Source organism: Notolepis coatsorum (genome assembly GCF_963971535.1).
Source record: "Notolepis coatsorum genome assembly, chromosome: 1".
Lineage (NCBI taxonomy): Eukaryota > Metazoa > Chordata > Actinopteri > Aulopiformes > Paralepididae > Notolepis > Notolepis coatsorum.
The window spans coordinates 69,106,062-69,131,257 of NC_140165.1; the positions used below are offsets into that span (position 1 = coordinate 69,106,062).

A 25,196-nucleotide genomic window follows, 5' to 3' on the forward strand; every position below is an offset into this window, starting at 1 on the left:
AGAAATGGGTCTTTGAGAGCGATTTTGGTAAACTGTGTCCATTTCCTCATTGACGCCAATGCAAAAAACTTATTTTTTTTCACTTCTGGTTTTTGCTCGTAAATTCACCTACTTCCTGTATTTGCACACCCCCAATGGGGTATCATTGGAAAGCCACACTAATTGGCTACAACCCTGTCCAATAATCTTCGCAATCGCCGAATGATTGACAGAGTTAGAGTGCCGGGAGTCCGGGGGGGTTATCTGACTCTGGCTAAATCTGCTGTGTACAAAGTTGCACGCCTCACATATCGGCACGTAACTCGAGCACCGCTGAACAGATTTGGTTGAGTGAGGTGTCATTCGAACGGCAACTAGAGCTGCCGCGATTAATTCATTACCGCGGTATCGCGGTTACATCACGCCCACCGCAAGAGTAGGCTGAATATCGCATCACCGCTGTTTTTTTATAATAATAATAAAGTACCCTCCTCTCGTTGGGCTTGCGGCTCTGCAGATATACCCTACTCCTCTATCGAGGTTCCAAGCGACCCTATTGGGTACCAGAAAAGTCACGTGAAACATTGCAGACCACTGATTGGTCAGAAGAGAGACGCGTCACATGTTTTTACGTCCTGAATGTCACCAATTGATCAGAGCTCATCACAACATGGCTAATAACATTAGCTTTAGCTCCCCGCCGGAGTGGACTACCATCGCTCCTCAGGAGTACTAAACGAGACATAATGATTTTACTGTCTGCAACGAATGTTATAATAAAAGCCCTTCGTTCTATACACTTGTCTGATTGAAAACTTTATTAACAGACCGCAGAATGGGACAACTCAGCACGCTCTGAGCAAAGAAAGGAACTGAGATATGAATTGAGTATTGCTTGCCCTTGCTATGGTCCGGTAAATACGCTGATGTTATTGAACGTGTAACTATATAACGTTAATGCCACAAAACGAATGCCTTTATTATAAAGTAGTAACTTTATAATAATAATAATAAGAAAGGGTTGGGGGGGTAACCACCCCTGCCCGCGACACCGAGTGAACGGCGCACGACCAGAGGGGAAACTTCGAATCCGTGTTTCACTTTCAATAACTAATGCGTGCTTGCCGAATCCCAAACAATATTCATGCTGCAAAGTCATCCTCTAAAGATAGACATTTAGACTAGAGGCAGGCTATATGCTATAAAGAGTAGACTACTAAAAAAAATGCATTCAAACTTTTTTTTTAAATTTTTTTTGTGTGCGTGCGGTAATAACCGCGGCGGTAGGAAATATTTCGCAAATTTGTGCGGTAAGGAAAACATCAATACCGCGGCAGCTCTAACGGCAACACATAGGGCTTTACTTCTATATATTATATGTTGTATAAGAAATGCACACCCGAGCCGCTAGAGGTCGGCAAAGTGGCGTGTACCGCCGGTGACCAAATCATCCTCAAGAGTGTGGATGTGGGCCATTGCATGTTAATAATAATAATAATAATAATAATGACTTGGATTTATATAGCGCTCTTCATGACACCCAGAGCGCTTCACAGAGTCCATTATTCGTTCATACACAGTCATACCGGTGGTGGTAAGCTACAATTGCAGCCAGAGCTGCCCTGAGGCAGAGGTGACCATCCCTCTCTCGCAACCACTTGTTCAAACCATCGTGCACTGATCCCACCTTTCACAGCTGGCTTTAAAAGGGAATCAGAACTGTTGATGATCTGTATCGCAAAGGGATATTCTCTTCCTCTGCAGAGCTGTCAGACGAATTCAATTTACCAAGGGCCCATTTATTTCGCTATTTGCAAATTAGACATTTCGTACAGAAGCAATTCCCGGAATTTCCTAACTGCTCCCCTCCTTCTCAAATTGATTATTTTCTTTCCTTAAATCCTAATGTTGAATGAATGGCTTTATTTGACAATATATAAAATAACATGTGACAGAAGCACTGTCTGTAATACTGCCAAGGATGAAACACAAAAAAGCTCAGAGCTTATTTCCATTGTGGTCCTTGTAGGGGGGGGCGAAGTGTTCAGACATGCATCAGACAGACATCGTAAAGACGCATGACATCACAACACACCACATAGACATAACATAGACACATAAAAACATGTAAGGGTGCCTTTTAGCTGAGTATCTGGGTTAATTATAGTCCCCTTTTGAGCCCCATGTCTTTAGGCTGGACTTGAATCTAACAGCACTGTTCACTATTTTCAGGTCACTGGGCAGACTGTTCCAAAAGACAGCTGCAGAATATAAAAATTACTCCTTCCCCATACAACTCCTGAATCTGACTGGCACGGAGTCAGTTGAGCTACGCCTTGTTGAATAAGCATGGTGTCCCTGAGACGGTTGAAGTAGTCATTGAAGTACACTGGCACTAACCCTATGTTAAGGGCCTAATCTCTAAAATACATGAGGCGATTGATTCTATCCAACCTGAATCTCTTAATATCAAAGCTGGGAGTGGAGCTGATGGATGAGGAGTGGGACACTGCTCTAGAGCCGGTGCACTCTTCCTCAATATGTGCACGGTCTAATACAATGTAGGGTTCTGCACCATGTGCACTACACCAGTGCTAGGATATTCCCCGACACAAGCAATGCGTGTGACAGGTGCAAACAATCACCCGCTGACCTCATTCACATGTTTTGGACCTGTTCTCACTTATTTGATTTCTGGTCAGACATATTCAAATCCTTAGGAGATATATCTGGTGTGGACATCCCACCCAACCCTCTTACAGCCTTATTGCCCCAGACACCAATGGGCCTATTCCTTTGTACCTTAATATAATTATATCGTTTACCTCTCTTTTGGCGAGACGCCTCATACTTCTCAAATGGAAGCATGTTTCTCCTCCTACCCACGATGGATGGATTAAAGATGTGCTACGTTGTATCAGGCTGGAAAAGATTAGGTTTCCTTTAAAGGGTTCATTGAAAAACTTCAATAAGCCTTTTCTTGATCATGTGAAGACTTGAACACTGGTTCCGGAAGACAATTATAACTAATTCACAGATGGAGTGCCATGCACGTGGCCATGAACGAACACACACACATTTTATTATGGTCTTTTCAGTTTTGTTTTGATTGATTATTGATTCCACCCCGCCCCCCCCTTTTTTTGTGTAACTTTTATTTGTATTATTATTTATTTATTTAATATAATACATTTTGTACTCTACCTGTTGTATTTTCTGATGTAGGGAAGGGAGGGAGGGAGGGGAGGGGGATTGGGAACTGGGAACTGGATTGTCACTGAAAATAATTGAAAAACCACATAAAGAGATACAAAAAATAAAGATTTAAGAAAGCTATCTGGTTAGCCTAGCTTAGCACAATGAATGGAAGCGGACAGTGCCGGTTAGCCTTCGGGAACACTTTCCCAAAATGTTGGCGTGTTCCTTTAAGCTTAATTAAGCTCGTTTGACACAACTACAGATTTGATGCCACTTGAGGCAGTATACAGCCAATGAACAAACCCTGAACCGATCTGCCAGGATCTGCCCAACATCTCCGGTACCGACACCGTAAAACACAGCCAAACAAACTCAGGACCATCGTCTGGCATCTGCCAAGTGGACTTGACCGCCAGACTACGAGACACTTTTTAACCCTTTCACTACCACACTATCAAATGGTTAACCCTTTCACAAACACACTACATAAGGTTAACCATTTCACTACCACACTACAGAAGGTTAACCCTTTCACTACCACACTACCAAAATGGTTAACCCTCTCACAACCACACTACAGAAGGTTAACCCTTTCACTACCACTACAGAAGGTTAACCCTTTCACTACCACACTACAGACGGTTAACCGCGGTAGTGAAAAGGTTTAACCTTCTGTAGTGTGGTAGTGAAAGGGTTAACGTTCTGTAGTGTGTCAGTGAACGGGTTAAAAAACGCTCTGCCACTTACGTTTATCACACCTCCTGCCCCGCCAGCCCGACGGACAGTCGCAAACGCCTTGTCCAACGCACCTCCCACCGTTCATACACATGGGCTCACAGACGCCTGCAGAGGAGACGGAGAAGAGAGGGTTAACTGACGTATAACCTCTGATGGGAAACATTGAGCACTCCACTCCCTGTGTTTTTACCTCTAATCTCCTGTTGTTGCATTGGAATCATTAAAGAAATGTGCCAGTATTATGGGAAACGTGATTACAGTCTTCTCCCGAGACAAGAAGATAGATACCAATGTCCTCTCTGTGCGTTCAGTAGAAAGCTAGCCTACAGTAGCTTAGCACATGTGAGTGGAAGCGAATATGGACCACTAGCCTAGCTTACAACACAGAGGTGTTTTTTTGGCCAACGGTTAGGCTAGCTGATCCGTATCCGCTTTCCATTAATTTGTGCTAAACTAGGCTAGCTAGCAGACGGATATCCTTCTACTCAACACACGAGGAGGACATTGGTATTGGTAATTATCATAGCTTATTCCAGATGCATAGCTACCATGACAACTAGTATTCACTCTTATCAAACCACTCATATGTGTCCAACTTAACCTGGTTATGTTCCCTCTACACTACACACACTACACACTACACAGTATATTTATATTATATATTATAATATATTATATTATATTTATGTACTATATGTATGTACTTCCAAGACATCCACACGCCAAAAATGCCATGTATTAATAACTCCAGCCTGCAGAAATGGCCCGCACACATAATGGGGTGGTGTCATTGATGATGATAAGGAGGAGGAGGAGGAGGTCAAGGTGGGTGGACTCACTCTTCTCACAGCGCCCCCCGGTGTAGCCCTCGAGGCAGGTGCACACGTTGTTGCGCATGCAGAGGCCGCCGTTCTTACAGGGAGGACTGCACACCGCTGAGGAGGAGGAGAGGAGGAGAAGGGGGAAGAGGAGGAGGGAGGGGGAGGAGGAGGAAGGAGGGGGGGGAGGAGGGGGGGAGGAGGAAGAGGAGGAGGGAGGGGGGGTGAAGGAGGGGGAGGAGGAGGAAGAGGAGGGGGAGGAGGAGGGAGGGGGGGAGGAGGAGGAGGAGGGGAGGAGGAGGAGGAGAGAGAGGAGGGGGGGAAGGAGGAGGGGCACGGGAGAATCAGGAGGTGGAAGAGGAGAGAACAATGTGAGAAGTTGTATTATTAAGATAAGATATTCCTTTATTGATCCCCTTGGGGAAATTCAGGCATCATGGGAGGAGAAGCAGGAGGTGGAAGAGGAGAGAACAACGTGAGAAGTTGTATTATTAAGATAAGATATTCCTTTATTGATCCCCTTGGGGAAATGCAGGCATCATAGCAGCATGGGGGAGGGGGGAGGGAGGTACAGGTAGTAGAAACAAGCAGTGTAAACAATATAACAAGTCAATATAATTAACTAACTAACTGAAATATACAGTATTCACAGTATCACAGTATTCAAATAAGGTGCAGTATGCATAAGGTCGTGTTATTGTCCTTTTTAGGTTCCTAGTAGTTGTAGTTGGATGTCTGGCAGCGGTCCCTGCCCACTGTTGTGGAGCCTGATGACCGCTGGTATGAAGGACTGGCCGAGGCGGTTAGTTGAGTGTCGGGGGGGTATGTCTGTGGCTGAACGTGCTCCTCATCTGGACTAGCTCGTCGTAGAGGGGGTGGGAGGGATTCTCCAGGATAGCAGCCAGCTTCCTTCTCATCCCCCTCTCTGCCACCACCTCTAGTCTGACCAGCTCGACTCCCACCACGGAGCTAGCCTTCCTCACCAGCTTGTTCAGTTTGTTGGTGTCCCTCGAGTTGATGTAGCCCCCCCAGCTTGCCACAGCATAGAAGAGGACGCTGGCCACTACTGATTACAGATACTACTGTGCAGTAATGCTGCCGATGAACCAATTCTTCTTCACTATACTGATCGTCTGAGTACCAGAGCAGCCAACCCTCAGTATGTTGAGGGGCCGTGGCTTAGTGCACCCTCTCTGAGCACAGCCAACTCTCAGTGTGTTGAGGGGGCGTGGCTTAGTGCACCCTCTCTGAGCACAGCCAACTCTCAGTATGTTGAGGGGGCGTGGCTTAGTGCACCCTCTCTGAGCACAGCCAACTCTCAGTATGTTGAGGGGGTGTGGCTTAGTGCACAGCCAGCTCTCAGTATGGTGAGGGGGAGTGGCTTAGTGCACATCCAGCTCTCAGTATGTTGAGGGGGCGTGGCTTAGTGCACATCCAGCTCTCAGTATGTTGAGGGGGCGTGGCTTAGTGCACAGCCAGCTTTCAGTATGTTGAGGGGGCGTGGCTTAGTGCACATCCATATCTCAGTATGATGAGGGGGCGTGGCTTAGTGCACAGCCAGCTCTCAGTATGCTGAGGGGGCGTGGCTTAGTGCAAGCCAGCTCTCAGTATGTTGAGGGGGCGTGGCTTAGTGCACAGCCAGCTCTCAGTATGTTGAGGGGGTGTGGCTTAGTGCACAGCCAGCTCTCAGTATGTTGAGGGGGTGTGGCTTAGTGCACAGCCAGCTGTCAGTATGCTGAGGGGGCGTGGCTTAGTGCACAGCCAGCTGTCAGTATGTTAAGGGGGCATGGCTTAGGTCACAGCCAGCTCTCAGTATGCTGAGGGGGCGTGGCTTAGTGCACAGCCAGCTCTCAGTATGTTGAGGGGGCGTGGCTTAGTGCACAGCCAGCTCTCAGTATGTTGAGGGGGCGTGGCTTAGTGCACAGCCAGCTCTCAGTATGTTGAGGGGGTGTGGCTTAGTGCACAGCCAGCTCTCAGTATGTTGAGGGGGTGTGGCTTAGTGCAGGGGTTCCCAAACTTTGCAGACCGCGACCCAAAAATAACGGGGTCAGAGAGCCGCGACCCCCACTATTATAGGAGGTACAAAATAAATAAATAAAAATTAAAATAAATAATTTTTTATTAAATTTTTTTTATAAATGGAAATGTATGGTTGAAACATGCACACGTTCAAACGCACACACACTAATAAGCATTGGAGGCTTTTAACCAGGGCCGGACTGGGGAAATCATTCAGGCCAGGAAATATAGTGCAAAATATAGCCCCAGTCAGGCCACTTTTTAAGCAGGGGGTCTGGGGGTCCCCCACCAGGACATTTCTTGTTACAAAGACTTCATTTCCTGCATTCTGGTGCAGGCATTTTTTTTATTTGTACCCTTTAAATGCCAGTGTTTGTGATGGCATCACAAATTATTGTTAAAAAACAGGCTAGCATAATATGTATGATTAGCAACAACACTGATTTAGATGGATTTTCAGTTTTTTTGTAATGTCAGATTGAAAATAATACAATCTTTTATTCAACTTCAGCCCTGATCATAACACCACATATTAATTTTATAATTCTAACCCTTTAAATGCCAGTGTGTGTGATGGCATATATTTGCAATATATCAAATGCAAAGTAGATTTTTCTGGGGGGGATTATTACAGGCTAGCATGTGTCAATGATTAGCAACAACAGTTTTTTGTAAGGGTCCTGCCTCCACCAATCACATGCGGCTCCTTTTGTGTGTGTGTGTGTGTGTGTGAGAGCAAGAGAGAGAGAGAGAGAGAGATAGTTCTCCAACTTGTGTGAGTTGCAGTGATCTCCTGGTTTTTCTCCACCTAGGTTATCTCTAACTATTGCACTGCTGCAACTAGAAACACTCTCCTGGCCTGCTTCTAAGTTCAGTGGCCTGACTGCAAAAATAAATAAAAATAAATTGATTTTTTTTTTAAATCATCTGGCGACCCTCCTGTGGGTCGCGACCCCGACTTTGGGAACCCCTGGCTTAGTGCACAGCCAGCTGTCAGTATGCTGAGGGGGCGTGGCTTAGTGCACAGCCAGCTCTCAGTATCATCACAGACAAGCTGGATGTAGCCAATTACTTAAACAGTTTCTTCACAAACATAGCCACAACACTGGTAAACAAACTACCCTCCCACTCAGGGCAGTATGGGGTAGAACACATAGTAGCATACTACAAGAACCTAGGGGTCCACAAAGACGACTTCAAACTGGAAATGGTAACAACAGATGAGGTACTCAAAAAACTGAGTGCCCTCCAACCTAACAAGGCCACTGGCCATGACAACATCCCCTCCAAATTCCTCAGAGAATCAGCAGCCGCCATCACCCCAGTCATCACACACATAATAAACCTCTCCATAAAACAGGGACACGTCCCCAAGGACTTCAAAATTGCGAGAGTAACACCCCTGCACAAAAAAGGCAGTAAATTAGACCCTGGCAACTACCGCCCTGTTTCTATCCTTACCTCCATCTCGAAAGTAATGGACAATTTTTTATACGAACAGGTCGAAAAATACCTCGCGGAAAAAAATCTAATCTACGAATTCCAATCTGGCTTCAGAACATCCCACTCCACTGACATATGCCTTCTCTATTTAAACGACCACATCAAACAAGAGGTGGACGCGGGCAAATACTGCGGCATGGTCATGCTGGACCTACAAAAGGCCTTCGACACTGTCAATCACACCATTCTGATTGACAAGCTAAAAGCAATTGGTTTTGATAGTCTATCAGTGAGCTGGATGCAATCCTACCTGGAGGGGAGAGAGCAGATGGTGGAGGTAAACGTTACCCTATCCCCCCCCCCTCACAGTGAGCTGTGGTGTTCCACAAGGAAGCATACTAGGTCCGCTACTGTTCCTAATTTATGCAAATGGCATGTCGTCAGCTTGTGACTGCAACTTGTTCCTGTTTGCGGACGACTCAGCCCTGCTGGTCTCTGACAAGAACAAGTTACAGGTTGAAAAAACCCTCAGCTCAGAACTAGGCAAAATCTGCATATGGCTCGCTGATAACAAACTATCATTACACATGGGCAAAACAGAGTCCATTCTCTTCGGTTCAAATAACAAACTCAGCAAGACCGACGGCTTCTCAGTTACAGTGGGTGACAATATTGTCACAAGGAAAGAAGATATTACCTACCTGGGTTCCATCCTAGAGGCAAATCTTTCCTGTGACAAAATGGCATCCAATGTAATAAAAAAAGTCAACCAACGAACACGATTCTTGTACCGGATCTCCTCACTGGTAAACAAGAATACCCTGAAGACTCTGGCAGGAGCACTCATTCAAGGGTACTATGCTTGCACCTCATGGTACCAAAGCACCTCAAAGGCGCTAAAAACAAAATTACAAACATCTCAAAACAAACTGGTCAGACTACTGCTTGACCTTACTCCTATAACCCACCTCACCCTGCCCACTTTGACAACCTAGGATGGCTTAGAGTAGACGACAGAGTACAGCAACTTGCAATGGGCCTGGTCTACAAGATACACTACACGACCAAGGTACCCATGTACATGTCAAAATACTTCCCAAAGGTCAGTGAATACCACGATCACAACACCAGAGGGATCTCCACAAATCATGTTAAACCCAGATTCGGCTCAAACAAGGGACTAAACACGTTTCGCAATTATGCCACATCAATGTGGAACGCCCTACCCAAAGCTGTAAAGGAATGTGAATCACTACGCACTTTCAAAAACACTCTCAAAAAACACCTACGGGAGACTGCAATTCGAAACTGGCCCCTGTAAATGTCCTAACACAACCCCCCCAATGTACAGTAAATTACCACGTATGGTATTGTCAATATTCCAATGTACAGTTTTGCTTGTTCAGTTGTACAGTGTCCCCCACCCACCCCGCCTACCCAACCTCCCCCCCCCACCCACCCAACCACCTCCAATGTACAGTTTCTACGTCAAATGTATATACTCTCTTTTCTGGACTCTTTTCGTATCACAAACAGTACTGTATTTGCAAATCTGGTATGTCATAAATGTATAGATGTAGCAGTACTGTCTATCTGTATGTCATGTATGTCATATATGTTATGATGAATTGAAAATGGGGGACCCTGATGTAAACCAGACGAAAGTCTTTCTCTGGTCTGCATCCCCTTAACAATTGTATGTATTGAGCTGTACTGTACTGTACCCATTCTGCAATCTGTTAATAAAGTTTTCAATCAATCAATCAATCAGTATGCTGAGGGGGCGTGGCTTAGGTCACAGTTTTCAAATGTAAACTAATTCCTGGGACCAGTGTGATTGGTTGCTATGGGAGATTAACATTAACGGCTAACCTGTGATAAAAAAATGCCATACTTGTTTGTGGACTAATTATCTGATATCCCTGCAACTACTGACAGACTGACTGAGGGGCCAATCAGGGAAACCCACATGTGTATTATGCAATTTCTTCAGGGAAGCAGATTGGATATCTGATTCTGTTGCCATCCAGGGGCAGAGTGATCAAAGGGCTTTAGACATACATTTCACAACAACAACAACAACAACAGTTTGGATAATGTTACACCAACATACTGTAACTTCTGTAAAGAGATTGAAAAACAAGATTCTCATTGTACTGAAGGTTTAAATGACATTAGACCAGTTGGAGGTCATTGGACAAACATTTATTTTCTTCCACAAGAGAGAACATTCTAGAAAACCAACTGTCTTTGCTTTGAGTTCTGACATGTGCCACTGTGGGATTTCAACACTGATACCAATACCCTGTTTTAGCCTGGTGTCGTCTTGATATCCAATACCAGTATTAATATCAGTGTATTCCACAGGACAGGTGATTGATCGATCATGTCAATACCAGTATTAGTATCAGTGTATTCCACAGGACAGGTGATTGATCGATCATGTCAATACCAGAATTAGTATCAGTGTATTCCACAGGACAGGTGATTGATCGATCATGTCAATACCAGTATTAGTAGCAGTGTATTCCACAGGACAGGTGATTGATCCACTATGTCAATAGTGGATATGAACACGACCTCATCAGAATAACGTAAATAAAGTACTAATCGACCACAGAAAAAAAGGTACATAATGTATGTTATGTTATAGGTAATATATAACTATGTAATATATATCGGCAAAAGTCCAAAACAAACACTGCAACCAGTAGTTGAACCGACAATCATTGCAGTCACAGGCGAGTTCTCTCACCACTATCTAATGATTATAGTTAGAGTTGAGGTTAGTTTTAACACTCGCTTAACGGTTGCGGTTAAGAACATGTAAAGCCCTATTTGTTGCCGTTCGAATGCCACCTCAATTGACAAAATCCGTGCCTTGGTTCTCGAGTGACATGCCGATATGTCAGGCGTGCAACTTTGTACACGCGACTCCCGGACTCCAGAGGCTCTAGAACTGTCAATCATTCGCAGAGAATTATTGGACAGGGTTGTAGCCAATGAGTGTAGCTTTCCAATGATACCCCACGTGGGGTTGTGCGTATCAGGGATCTAGGTGCAAATGTACGAGCAAAAACCAGAAGTGAAAAACACACAGAATGCATTGCCGTCGATGAGGAAATGGAATACTCAAGAACTTTTTTTTTTTTTTTTTTTTTTACACAGTTTACCAAAATCGCTCTTAATCACCCATTTCTGAACGGATCTTTATGAAATGTGGACCTGTGCTACATAATACTTCAGGCTCTGGACCTACCTACAGTGTTTTCCAGCTTATACAATTTCTTTTGGATATAATGTTTTTGGATATTGCAACAACTACAGAAAAACATGAGTACACAAGTTCAAGTTCAACTCAAGTTCAGACCTATGTTACTCTATTTCATTAGCACTAAACGTGATTTTTCTGTATTGTGTAAGAAACATCAGAATGTTATCTTTCAAAAGAAACCAGGCGCATGCATGTGCTATAAGTATAAAGTATAAAGATACGCTTTTCCAAAAAAGTATGCAGTCCTCAAGTTCAAGTAAAAAAAAATTGCAGCTTTTCTGGGCGCATGTTATGTGGTTAAGACATAACGTTAGGGTTAAGGTTAGGGTTCCATCCCCAGCAGGGGGAGGTGATAGAGAGCAGATATTATGTGAGTTTCCCTCTGTGTGTCTTGTGCCCATATTAGGATTTCTGGTGATGAAACCGGCTCGTACCAGAATCAGGCGGATGCCATAAATGGAGTTCCGACACCTGTGTCTCATTCATGGAGCGGCTGCAGCTCGTTACCGCGCCGAGAAGATCGGAGAAATCCATGGTGGACGTGAGTAGAGAGAACTTTAACACGCTGTGTATGATCTGTTTTGGAAGGAGGACCCTGCTGTGTGCTACTGCCCTCGCCTGTCTGACTACCCTCTCTGTGACCCCTGCCTGTCTGAGTACCCCCTCTGTGTCTGACCCCTGACCCCTGCCTGTCTGACTACCCTCTCTGTGACCCCTGCCTGCCTGACTACCCTCTCTGTGACCCCTGCCTGCCTGACTACCCTCTCTGTGACCCCTGACCCCTGCCTGTCTGACTACCCTCTCTGTGACCCCTGCCTGTCTGACTACCCTCTCTGTGACCCCTGACCCCTGCCTGCCTGACTACCCTCTCTGTGACCCCTGACCCCTGCCTGCCTGACTACCCTCTCTGTGACCCCTGACCCCTGCCTGCCTGACTACCCTCTCTGTGACCCCTGCCTGTCTGACTACCCTCTCTGTGACCCCTGACCCCTGCCTATCTGACTACCCTCTCTGTGACCCCTGACCCCTGCCTGCCTGACTACCCTCTCTGTGACCCCTGCCTGTCTGACTACCCTCTCTGTGACCCCTGCCTGTCTGACTACCCTCTCTGTGACCCCTGACCCCTGCCTGCCTGACTACCCTCTCTGTGACCCCTGCCTGCCTGACTACCCTCTCTGTGACCCCTGACCCCTGCCTGCCTGACTACCCTCTCTGTGACCCCTGCCTGCCTGACTACCCTCTCTGTGACCCCTGCCTGCCTGACTACCCTCTCTGTGACCCCTGACCCCTGCCTGACTACCCTCCGCCCCACACACGTCCATGGCCCGTCCCAGAACCCGTCTCAGTAACCCCTTCCTTCCCACAAACAGCAATAAAACATTTGACATATCCTTTGTGTCTGTTGTCATTGTAAGGGTTGAACTTGTGAATCTTTGTTTTTGGCAGTGACTGAAAAGGTACAGGCTGAAGCATAATGCTTATATATGCCTATATTCTTATCAAATTAAGCCTCATAAACAAACAAAAAACTATTATTATATTATTATATACATTTTTTACCCTAAAAATAGCTATACAAACTAAAATGTATATTAGCATTGTTCCACAAGTTAACCTCAACAATATAAATACATCTCCTTTTAATCTCTTTCCTAGCTTTTTGTACAGCTTTTCAAGTTTCAAGTTCAAGTTTCTTTAATAGTTGTCATACAGAAGTACAGAATACTTTCATACAAAATGCTTCTTACTGTTACGCTCCAGAGACTGTGCTAGACAAGATAGTATCAAATAACATAGTATAGCATGTAATTTAGAAGAAGAAAATTAGGTCACAGTGTTCGGTATAGACATATGTACAATGTTCTGAGTTACCATATAATATACAATACTATGCAGTGTACTAATGTACAGTACTATATAGTGCAAAGCAGAAATGGGATGAGGTACAATTTAGGTACAATTTACAGTAAGGTGTACGAGTTGTAGTGCAATCCTTCATCAATAAATATAAAGTGTGGGGAGTGGGTGCTACAGTGTGTTTGTTTAAAGTGGGTGTGTGCTATAAAGTGTGTGGAGTGGGTGCTACAGTGTGTTTGTTTAAAGTGAGTGTGTGCGTGTGGATGTGTGTGCTATGTGCGTTTGGTGGTTGTTGTTGTGTAGTGTTCATTGTTCGTTTAGCAGCCTGATGGCCTGGGGATAGAAGCTTCTTCTGAGTCTTTCTGTGCTCGCCTTGAGACTCCGGTATCGCTTGCCTGACCGCAGCAGTTCAAAGAGGCAGTTGTTCGGGTGACTGGAGTCTTTAATGATTGTCTTAGCCTTGCCCTTGCAACGCTTGTTGTAAATGTTCTGGAGGGTGGGGAGCCCCCCTCCAATTGTGCGTTCGGCTGAACGTGTCACTCTTTGTAGTCTGCTTCGGTCTTGTGCAGTGCTATTCCCAAACCAGGAGGTGATGTTGCCGGTCAAGATGCTCTCTATTGTACATGAGTAGAAGTTCTTAAGGATCTTCTGACTGACTTGGAACTTCCTTAGGCGCCTGAGGAAGTAGAGGCGTTGTCGTGCCTTCTTCACAACACTGTCAATGTGTGTGGTCCATGTCAAGTCTTTTAAATGCTCTGTTACCCTGAACACTGTGCCTCCATCAGCAGCCGACCCCCCCCCCCCCCCCCCCCCCCCCATTGCCGTGGCTTGTGAGCTGGTGTTGTTATTACCAGCATCAAACCTCGCATAGAAGGTATTGAGGTCATTTGCTAAGGAGATGTCACTGTTCAGTTTGAGGGACGCGCCTTTGTAGTCTGTCATCGTTTTGAGCCCCTGCCACATAGCTCTAGAGTCAGCTTGTTCAAACTGGAGTTCAATTTTATCCCTGTAGCGCCGTTTGGCCTCTGACACTGTCCTCCTTACGTTGTATCGCGCCACCTTGTGGTCATTCATGTTGCCTGCCACTAGGCCGTCGTTGTATGCTTTGGTGCGCTCTCTCAGAGCTTCACGGACGGATTTGTCTACCCAGGGTTTTTGATTTGGGTAAACTCTCATTTTGGTAGTGGGGATTGTTTCTTCCACCAAAGTACAAACATAGTCCAGCACTGTCTCCGTGTAGACATTAATGTTATCTGTGTCGCGGAACACATTCCAGTCTGTGCAGTCAAACGCAGACTGGAGCGTCTCCTCTGACGTCAAATCCCATTTTTGTGCACAGATTGATTTATGGATTGATTGATTGATTGATTGGTTATTTTATTGTAGTTTGTAGACTTACCATTCTGACACTGGGAGCCGTAGAAGCCGTGAGGACAGTCACACGCGTCTGGTCGAACACAGGTCCCTCCGTTCAGACACACGGGAGAGCACAGCGCTGGAGAGACAACACACAGGTTCAGACACACGGGAGAGCACAGCGCTGGAGAGACAACACACAGGTTCAGACACACGGGAGAGCACAGCGCTGGAGAGACAACACACAGGTTCAGACACACGGGAGAGCACAGCGCTGGAGAGACAACACACAGGTTCAGACACACGGGAGAGCACAGCGCTGGAGAGACAACACACAGGTTCAGACACACGGGAGAGCACAGCGCTGGAGAGACAACACACAGGTTCAGACACACGGGAGAGCACAGCGCTGGAGAGACAAGACACCATCAACACACAGGAGAGCACAGCGCTGGAGAGACAACACACAGGTTCAGACACACGGGAGAGCACAGCGCTGGAGAGACAAGACACCATCAACACACAGGAGAGCACAGCGCTGGAGAGACAACACACAGGCTCAGACACACACCATCAACACACACCATCAATACACACAAAATGGAGGGGTGAAATATTTGGTTGTCTTTTTTCGCACACATGTGGACGTGGCCTTAAATGTGATTTAAGTGGTATTTTATTTGTTAAAATAAGTGGTCTACATTTTTAAATAATAACTCTACATTCTGATATAGTCACTGATACAGAGTGTCTGGTCAGTAACATGGGTCTCCCAGTCCCTCCTCCTGCTCTGCAGTAAAAACTAAATACATGTCCTGGTATCCTGTTCCCACTTCATCCAATCAGCAGAGAGAACTTGGTCTGACACAAATGAGAAATAACTAGTTTTAAGCAAATATGTGCTTATAAACAAGTAAAATAATCTGCTAGTGCAGTATAAATACCACTTACATAACCTTCAAGTCTCTCTTTTATACAGTGCATGCGTACACACACATATCCATGCGCCAGTACATACTAGAATAGAGTATAAGATAAGATAAGGCATCATAGCAGCATGGAGGAGGGGGGGGGGGGGGGGGGGGGTACAGGTAGTAGAAGACATACAGGTACAGGTCAAAAGTAAAAATTTAAATAGAATAAAAAGGCAGTGTAAACAATACAATATAATTAGCTCTGGACATGCGCATATGGGCAACAAGGTGCGAGATGAGGGTGTGTACTGTATGCCCTCTCAGCTATATTTGCCCTACAATAAATATAGTTACAATATATAATTTAATAATCTAAATATAATCTAATATATAATCTTAAAAAAACGAAATGCTAAATATATGCAATATATAATCTAATAATCCAATAATCTAAATCTAATCTAAAAATGCTAAATATCTCTTATCTATAAATAAGTATCTCTCTCTGACACACACACACACACGCGCACACGCGCACACAAACACACACATGCACACACACACACACACACACACACACACACACACACACACACACACACACACACACACACACACACACACACACACACTCACACACACACACACACACACACACACACATACACACCTGTTTCACACGAGGGGCCGGTCCAGCCTGGCAGACACATGCACTCGTCCGGCGACGCGCACTCCCCTCCGTTGTGGCAGTGACGGTTACACACCACTAGGGGGACAAGAGGAGGAACAGTGACGGTTACACACCACTAGGGGGACAAGAGGAGGAACAGTGACGGTTACACACCACTAGGGGGACAAGAGGAGGAACAGTGACAGTTACACACCACTAGGGGGACAAGAGGAGGAACAGTGACGGTTACACACCACTAGGGGGACGAGAGGATGAACAGTGACGGTTACACACCACTAGGGGGACAAGAGGAGGAACAGTGACGGTTACACACCACTAGGGGGACAAGAGGATGAACAGTGACGGTTACACACCACTAGGGGGACAAGAGGATGAACAGTGACGGTTACACACCACTAGGGGGACAAGAGGAGGAACAGTGACGGTTACACACCACTAGGGGGACAAGAGGATGAACAGTGACGGTTACACACCACTAGGGGGACAAGAGGATGAACAGTGACGGTTACACACCACTAGGGGGACAAGAGGAGGAACAGTGACGGTTACACACCACTAGGGGGACAAGAGGATGAACAGTGACGGTTACACACCACTAGGGGGACAAGAGGATAAACATCGGGGATAAACCAATACCAGCTTTTCACTGCCGATATAGATTCCAAGTCCTCAACTCTCAGTATCGGCCAATAGCGAGTACAGATCCATCGCTTTTACTGACGAGACTCGGACTGTAAGTTTGGGGTGTGAACATCAAGTCACTTTGCTTTCATTTCTGTGAAATGTTAAAACATGGTTCTCGGTATAAGTGTTAACTGTGAGATTTTTCCATGGGCGTATAAGCGACCATGTTGGCGTCGTGCATCACAGACCCGAAAGGGGCTACGATACCGGGGAACCAAGCAGTTGGGCCATCCCGAACAAGCATGTTTTAGAATCTGGTCTTTTCAACTCTGATTTGGGCCAAGTTCATAATGTGGACCTAAATCATGGGGGACCCTGATGTAAACAAGACGAAAGTCTTTCTCTGGTCTGCATCCCCTTAACAATTGTGTGTATTGAGCTGTACTGTACTGTACCCATTCTGCAATCTGTTAATAACATTTTCAATCAGTAAGGCTATACGCCAGGTTCCCACAGACATTGCAAAATTAAATTCAAGGACTTTCATGTACTTTTCCAAGCAACATTTTTCATTTTAAAAGGGCATTTAAAAGGATACAATTCACTTTTAAATGCTGTTTTTTAGAGAGAGAAAAAAAATCGGATCCAATATTTATGGCTTAAAACCAATTAACGACAATTAGTTACACTTTAAATAAAAAAAATCTATTTATTGATTCAGAACAATAGTATCATGGATGAACAACACTTTCAATGCGAATGGTTGATTTGAATTCCACAGACTTTTTTAAGCAGCTTGTTAAAAAAAATCTGTTTTCAAGGAATTCCAGGCCTTGACTTTTTTTGGTAAAAAATCAAGCACTTTAAGCACTTCAAGGACCTTGTGCAAACCCTGGCTTGCAGAGTGAACGTGGCCTCACCACTACTGACTACATGGATCATCCAACATGGAACACAGTAGGACAATAAGTGCAAACTCACTGGTTTCACATCTGGGTCCCACGAAGCCGTAGAGACAGGAGCAGGTCTGTGGGCCCACACAGGTCCCCCCGTGTTCACATGGCACGCTGCACAGAGCTGGAGACAGACAGGGAGCAGGTCAGTTATTTACATGTTTATTTAGCCGGCCTGGTGAGAGGACAAGAGGACCTGGTGAGAGGACAAGAGGACCTGGTGAGAGGACAAGAGGACCTGGTGAGAGGACAAGAGGACCTGGTGAGAGAGAGGACAAGAGGACCTGGTGAGAGGACAAGAGGACCTGGTGAGAGGACAAGAGGACCTGGTGAGAGGACAAGATGACTTGGTGAGAGGACAAGAGGACTTGGTGAGAGAGAGGACAAGAGGACCTGGTGAGAGGACAAGAGGACCTGGTGAGAGGACAAGAGGACCTGGTGAGAGGACAAGAGGACCTGGTGAGAGGACAAGAGGACTTGGTGAGAGAGAGGACAAAAGGACCTGGTGAGAGGACAAGAGGACCTGGTGAGAGGACAAGAGGACCTGGTGAGAGGACAAGAGGACCTGGTGAGAGAGAGGACAAGAGGACCTGGTGAGAGGACAAGAGGACCTGGTGAGAGGACAATAGGACCTGGTGAGAGGACAAGAGGACCTGGTGAGAGGACAAGAGGACCTGGTGAGAGGACAAGAGGACCTGGTGAGAGAGAGGACAAGATGACCTGGTGAGAGGACAAGAGGACCTGGTGAGAGGACAAGATGACCTGGTGAGAGGACAAGAGGACCTGGTGAGAGGACAAGAGGACCTGGTGAGAGGACAAGAGGACCTGGTGAGAGGACAAGAGGACGAGAGGACAAGAGGACGAGAGGACCTGGTGAGAGGACAAGAGGACGAGAGGACAAGAGGACCTGGTGAGAGGACAAGAGGACCTGGTGAGAGGACAAGATGACCTGGTGAGAGGACAAGAGGACCTGGTGAGAGGACAAGAGGACCTGGTGAGAGGACAAGAGGACCTGGTGAGAGGACAAGAGGACCTGGTGAGAGGACAAGAGGACGAGAGGACAAGAGGACCTGGTGAGAGGACAAGAGGACCTGGTGAGAGGACAAGAGGACCTGGTGAGAGGACAAGAGGACCTGGTGAGAGGACAATAGGACCTGGTGAGAGGACAAGAGGACCTGGTGAGAGAGAGGACAAGAGGACCTGGTGAGAGGACAAGAGGACCTGGTGAGAGGACAATAGGACCTGGTGAGAGAGAGGACAAGAGGACCTGGTGAGAGGACAAGAGGACCTGGTGAGAGGACAAGAGGACCTGGTGAGAGGACAAGAGGACCTGGTGAGAGAGAGGACAAGAGGACCTGGTGAGAGGACAAGAGGACCTGGTGAGAGGACAATAGGACCTGGTGAGAGAGAGGACAAGAGGACCTGGTGAGAGGACAAGAGGACCTGGTGAGAGGACAAGAGGACCTGGTGAGAGGACAAGAGGACGAGAGGACAAGAGGACCTGGTGAGAGGACAATAGGACCTGGTGAGAGGACAAGAGGACCTGGTGAGAGGACAAGAGGACCTGGTGAGAGGACAAGAGGACCTGGTGAGAGGACAAGAGGACCTGGTGAGAGGACAAGAGGACGAGAGGACAAGAGGACCTGGTGAGAGGACAAGAGGACGAGAGGACAAGAGGACCTGGTGAGAGGACAAGAGGACCTGGTGAGAGGACAAGAGGACCTGGTGAGAGGAGAAGAGGACCTGGTGAGAGGACAAGAGGACCTGGTGAGAGGACAAGAGGACATGGTGAGAGGACAATAGGACCTGGTGAGAGGACAAGAGGACCTGGTGAGAGGACAAGAGGACCTGGTGAGAGGACAAGAGGACCTGGTGAGAGGACAAGAGGACCTGGTGAGAGGACAAGAGGACCTGGTGAGAGGACAAGAGGACCCCTTGAATGGTAACAGGGAAAGGGGACAATTTTTTTTTAATGAAATAAAATAGTAAAGAGACAGACATCACATAGGTAAGGGAAATTATTAAAACACACATCAAACAAACAAACCAAATAAAATTACAAGGTATGTAATACATGAAGCAGAACAGACTACACGTAATAATACGTTTTTAGATCCTTTGATCTTTTCCCTTTGATCCCTGTTCTAAACGATCATCCGGATCACTCTAGCCGTCCCTGGCTCGTTTGCCTACGTTGGAATTGCAATGCCGGTCGAATCTCACCAGGTGGCAGTATCGTCTACTTTGTTAACTCTGATAGAAAGGGTTCAGGAGAGACAATGAATGAACTGGACTATCAAGACTCGCTCTGAGGGGCAGGCGCTCTTGGAAAGCAATCGCTAGCAGATCTGCTCACCTCAAAACCTATAGTTTCCCGTAAACACGTGTAATTACATATAAACGAGTAATCGCGAATTCGCGATTGCCGATGGGATCATTGGAATTATTCTTCCTGGAGTACCTTCTGGCTAAGGTAAGGACCACCTATGTCTATTTTACCGAACCTGAAACATGTTTCTGTAACGATCACAGTGTCTTACTTTACCGGACATAAACCAAGCGTTTTGTAACGATCGCATTTTCGGGGTAAGACTACCCCCCCCCCCCTCCCCCCCCTTGATGATCTTGTGAAGGCACATGTGTACATGGTATACCTTTGATTTGGGAGTATTTGGGGTTTCATGGGATAAACCAGAACGATTTGGGCTTATTGCATATAACTCGTTTTATCTCGCAATCTATGGAAAAAGACTGGACTATTTCGGAAATGGGCGATGTTTAGCGTGTAATAAACTACTTTTCAAAGTCTTTTGCAGCTCGTTCCGACTGCTGGGAGCAGCGAATTGGAACAGATGTGTTCCATAGACTCACACGAATTGTGTAAAATTGCCCAAATAGTGAAAGCAATAGTAAGATAGTTCCCCTTTAAATTGCCTACCCCACCTATGGCCTCTGAAGCGATGGGATGAATGTATACGTTGTTATGATAAATACTGTATGCATATCTGCATATAATCCTTTTTACATGTCTGTAGATCCTATATCAATATCTGTACATATCCCTTACCTACTCTTACAAGTTATGCTGCTGACCAGTATGACTTACATATTTATACATACATCTGATTAGCACTATTACTCAGTAGTAGTAATTTATATATTTTATATCCAGGTAAATCACCTGTACATTGTATATTACTGTTGCACTTTACTGTTATATTTGCACTCTGGTTGGATGCCAGACTTATTTTTGTTGTACTGTACTTGTGGTGTATGATGACAACCAGTGATGGGAATAACGGCACTATAAGTAACTTCGTTACTAACGGCGTTCGTTTTTTCAGTAACGAGTAATCTAACGGATTACTCTTCCAATCTTAATAACGTCGTTACCGTTACTACAAAAAAATGCGGCGCGTTACTATGAATGAACCTGTTTCTTTCATCAGACATATCTCTGCGCCGAGAGGCAATAATAGTTCTTCCTTGTTTAGTGGACAGTGCGCGAGCCAAGCATACATGCTGACGATTGGCTGAGGTTGAATACAATGTCATGGTAAGCCAATCAGAGGTGGAGGTGGGCGGGTGTCTAAAGCAGCCAGAGTCTGACACACAGCGCGACAAGACAAGCGATCACTGATCAGTGATCAGTCAGCATGAGAGCGCGGTCCGTGTAGTGTACGTTTTGAGCTCAAAAACGAATCCAACGAACAACACAAGCGACTCAGTCAACATGAGACCGCGGGTCCATGAGCGTTTTGTGTTCACTCTTTGCAGCGCAGGGCACTGAGTGGCCCTACTGCAGTGCTGACAGCCTTATCAACAGTGCTGCACTTCCTGGTTTAATAGGCTTGAAGCCTTCAGGTGCTCAGAGATATAATATATCTGTATGTCATGCATGTCTTAAATGTAATGATTAGATTAGTTTAGATGATTCGATTAGATTCTTATATCTGTATGTTGTGTATGTCATTGATTGATTGATTGAAAAGTTTATTAACAGATTGCAGAATGGGTACAGTACAGTACAGCTCAATACATACAATTGTTAAGGGGATGCAGACCAGAGAAAGACTTTCGTCATAAATGTCATGAATTGAAAATGGGGGACCCTGATGTAAACAAGACGAAACTCTTTCTCTGGTCTGCATCCCCTTAACAATTGTGTGTATTGAGCCGTACTGTATTGTACCCATTCTGAAATCTGTTAATTAAAATGTTCAATCAATCAGTATATATTTGTTATTTATTTTTGGTATAGTGCTTAACAAGCATAATTTAATGTTGCCCAGTTGTGGCCTGTTGAGGGGCAATACATATCAAAAGTTCCAAAACATCTATTCTGTTTGTATTTGTATGATCCACTATATAAACATAGTAATTATAATATCTACATACATGGCATTTGATTGGAGGCTAGTCTCACTTTGTCCCACAGCAACATTAAAATAGTTTAGATTTGTGTATGTTGTTTATGTAAAAAAAAAAAATTGAAAGTAACGCAATAGTTACTTTCTGAAGTAACTAGTTACTTTTATAATTTGTAACTGAGTAAGTAATTTAGTTACTTTTTGGAAGAAGTAACTAGTAACTGTAACTAGTTACTTTTTTAAAGTAACTTGCCCAACACTGATGACAACACATTTGAATCTAATCGAATCTATTGAATGTGAACATTAAGTGGTTAATTTGGGTGTTAATTTGCGTGGTGAGCAGATTAATGATGTGTGTGTGTGTGTGTGTGTGTGTGTGTGTGTGTGTGTGTGTGTGTGTGTGTGTGTGTGTGTGTGTGTGTGTGTGTGTGTGTGTGTGTGTGTGTGTGTGTGGAAGGCATGCTTGCCTCTCATAGCCTAATTAGGCCTGTGATTTTAAAGAATGTAACTCTGAACCCAACCATCTGTTAATAAGACTAGACTACAGTGAACACCTGATGCTTTATATCCTAATTGGACTCAATCTTTTTAATATATTTCTTTAATCCCCCCCCCCTTTCTTTTTTTGTTTTAATAAACTAACCCTTACCCACTGGAAACCTAAACTAAATGAACTAAACCTAAACAAATTGCCTCTTTATTGCCTACATTTACACTGCCTATTTTTATTCTATTCTTATTTTTTACTTTTCCACTGCACTATAATTCTATGACCCGTACCATGTCTACTACTACCTGTACCTCCCCTCCCCCCTCCCCCACGCTGCTATCATGCCTGAATGTCCCCAAGGGGATCAATAAAGGAACATCTGATCTGATCTTATTGTAATAATATAATATAACCGAGAGGACGTACAAGACACCTGCACCTTTGTTTACACTGTTTATTTTTCTCATATTTTTATATTCAGAGTTAATTATATTGTTTACATTGTTTTGTTACGTTGTTATTGTTCACTGTACGATATTATCATAGATACTAGATATCATGATATTGCGATATATTGGTATTTATTACCTTTTTTCAACTGCAAATGACGTCACCAACCATCTGCAATAAAACCAATATATATATATATATAATTATAAAATTATATAAAATTATAATAATAATAATAATAATAATAATAATAATAATAATAATAATAATAATAATAATAATAATAATAATAATAAAATAATAATAATAATAATAATAATAATAATAATAATAATAATAATAATAATAATAATAATAATAATAATAATAATAATAATAATATTGGAGTGAGGTGAACAGACCTAATCTTATTAGACAAAACTGATTAGATTTGTCTAATAAGATTAGGTCTGTTCACCTCACTCCAATATTATTATTTATTTTTATCGATACTTGGCATCGCTGTATCTTTTTTTTTTTTTTTTATTTATTAGTCGTCAAAGGTATAGTTGAATACAGTACACATTGAATGGCACATTTTATATTTTCGCCCTTCCCCCCCTCCCTCCAGGGTTCCCACAGACATTGCAAAATTTAATTCAAGGACTTTCTAAAAAAAAAATAAAAAAAAAAGGATACAGGATACTTTTAAACCATTCTCTGCCACGCTTATATCCATCGCTGTTTGATCTCTGCCAGCACTGTAAGTCTATGGAGATGTTCACCTTCTTTGCAGGGCTATAACTTTTTAAATTGTATTGCTAAATTGACATTACTATGGCCCATTCAACATCGATTATCTATCGTTCAGGATGTAGGAACGTTTTACTTTTTCATTCACACATTCATACGAAAATACCGTCTAGAGTATAAATATGTTTTTATCGTTTTCTGCAGTATTTCCCAGAACGTGAGATATAGGCACAAATGCAAATATTAGATCATCAAATGCAGTTTGATACCGATCGACGCTATATTAAAAATTTCAACTGTACATGGTCCTAAACGTTATGACTGATCATGCACGGGTGAACGGAGGGGGGGGGGTCGTTTATAATTCCGTGATAGTCGTTAGATGCTTCATGTAGTATGGGTGATATATTGATCAGAGCAGTTTGTATCGATAATGATAAACACTCACGCTAAAACTCACGGCATCCTCCTCTTAGCGTTGGGCGATGATACTGGAGCAAACAGATCCCAGTTATGTGATGGGGATCGAGGCGATCTATTTCCGGTTTGTATAATACGAATACACGCCCAAATCATGTTGTTTATTGAGTTATGGCAACGATCCATATCCACGGTGTGTGTATTGAGTCCCGCGACGATATATGAGTGGCCGGACGGAATAGGGAGACGCACCGGGATCACAAGAGATCCACTTCCGGTTGCAACTCGCCGATCAGCCACCAGGTGGCAGTATTGAAGCGTTGCAGAGTTGTGCTGGCTCAGACAGCATCAGACCAGCCTCCGTGATGGAAATATGAATACCATGGCGAAAATATGAAATATGATCAGAATAACGTTGTACGCCGTTATTGGCAGAATTCGCATGAACTTGAAACCCGTCGTATGACGTTATTGGCGGGGAAAGGGTTAAGTGCTGTTTTCTATAGCAAAAAAATAATAATTAATAAAGAGAAAAAATACAAATTTCATCACTGTATCGATCTAATATTGGCAAAATATGGTCACACAGCGCGGCTCGGTTATTGATCAACCCACGGACTTGATGCCGATCAGTGAAACTGAGAGGAAAATAGAGAAGAGAGAAGAGAGAAGAAAAAGAAGGCTCTACCTTCTTGGCATGTTTCTCCATGGAAGCCTCGGAGACACTCACACACCCCCGGGGCGACGCACCGACCCCCGCTCCGACACTCGGGCTGGCAGATGGCTGAGGGCGAGAGAGAGAGGGAGAGAGAGAGAGAGAGAGAGAGAGAGAGGGGAGAGAGAGAGGTAGAGAGAGAGAGATAGAGA

The 25,196-nt window shown here is 44.6% G+C and overlaps 1 protein-coding gene across 1 annotated transcript in view; it reads right to left on the reverse strand.

The window, feature by feature from the left end:
• Nucleotides 1–25,110, reverse strand: part of LOC311229323 (uncharacterized protein) — a 36,615-nt gene extending 11,505 nt beyond the window's left edge. The window contains exons 1-6 of the mRNA XM_084315400.1: nucleotides 25,018–25,110; nucleotides 17,893–17,988; nucleotides 16,267–16,362; nucleotides 14,726–14,821; nucleotides 4,755–4,850; nucleotides 3,925–4,020 (exon numbers count right to left, since the gene is read on the reverse strand). Of these exons, the coding sequence (XP_084171526.1) occupies nucleotides 3,925–4,020; nucleotides 4,755–4,850; nucleotides 14,726–14,821; nucleotides 16,267–16,362; nucleotide 17,893 (385 nt within the window). The 5' untranslated portion in view covers nucleotides 17,894–17,988; nucleotides 25,018–25,110. The remainder of the gene's footprint in view (nucleotides 1–3,924; nucleotides 4,021–4,754; nucleotides 4,851–14,725; nucleotides 14,822–16,266; nucleotides 16,363–17,892; nucleotides 17,989–25,017) is intronic.
• Nucleotides 25,111–25,196: the final 86 nt, after the last annotated feature.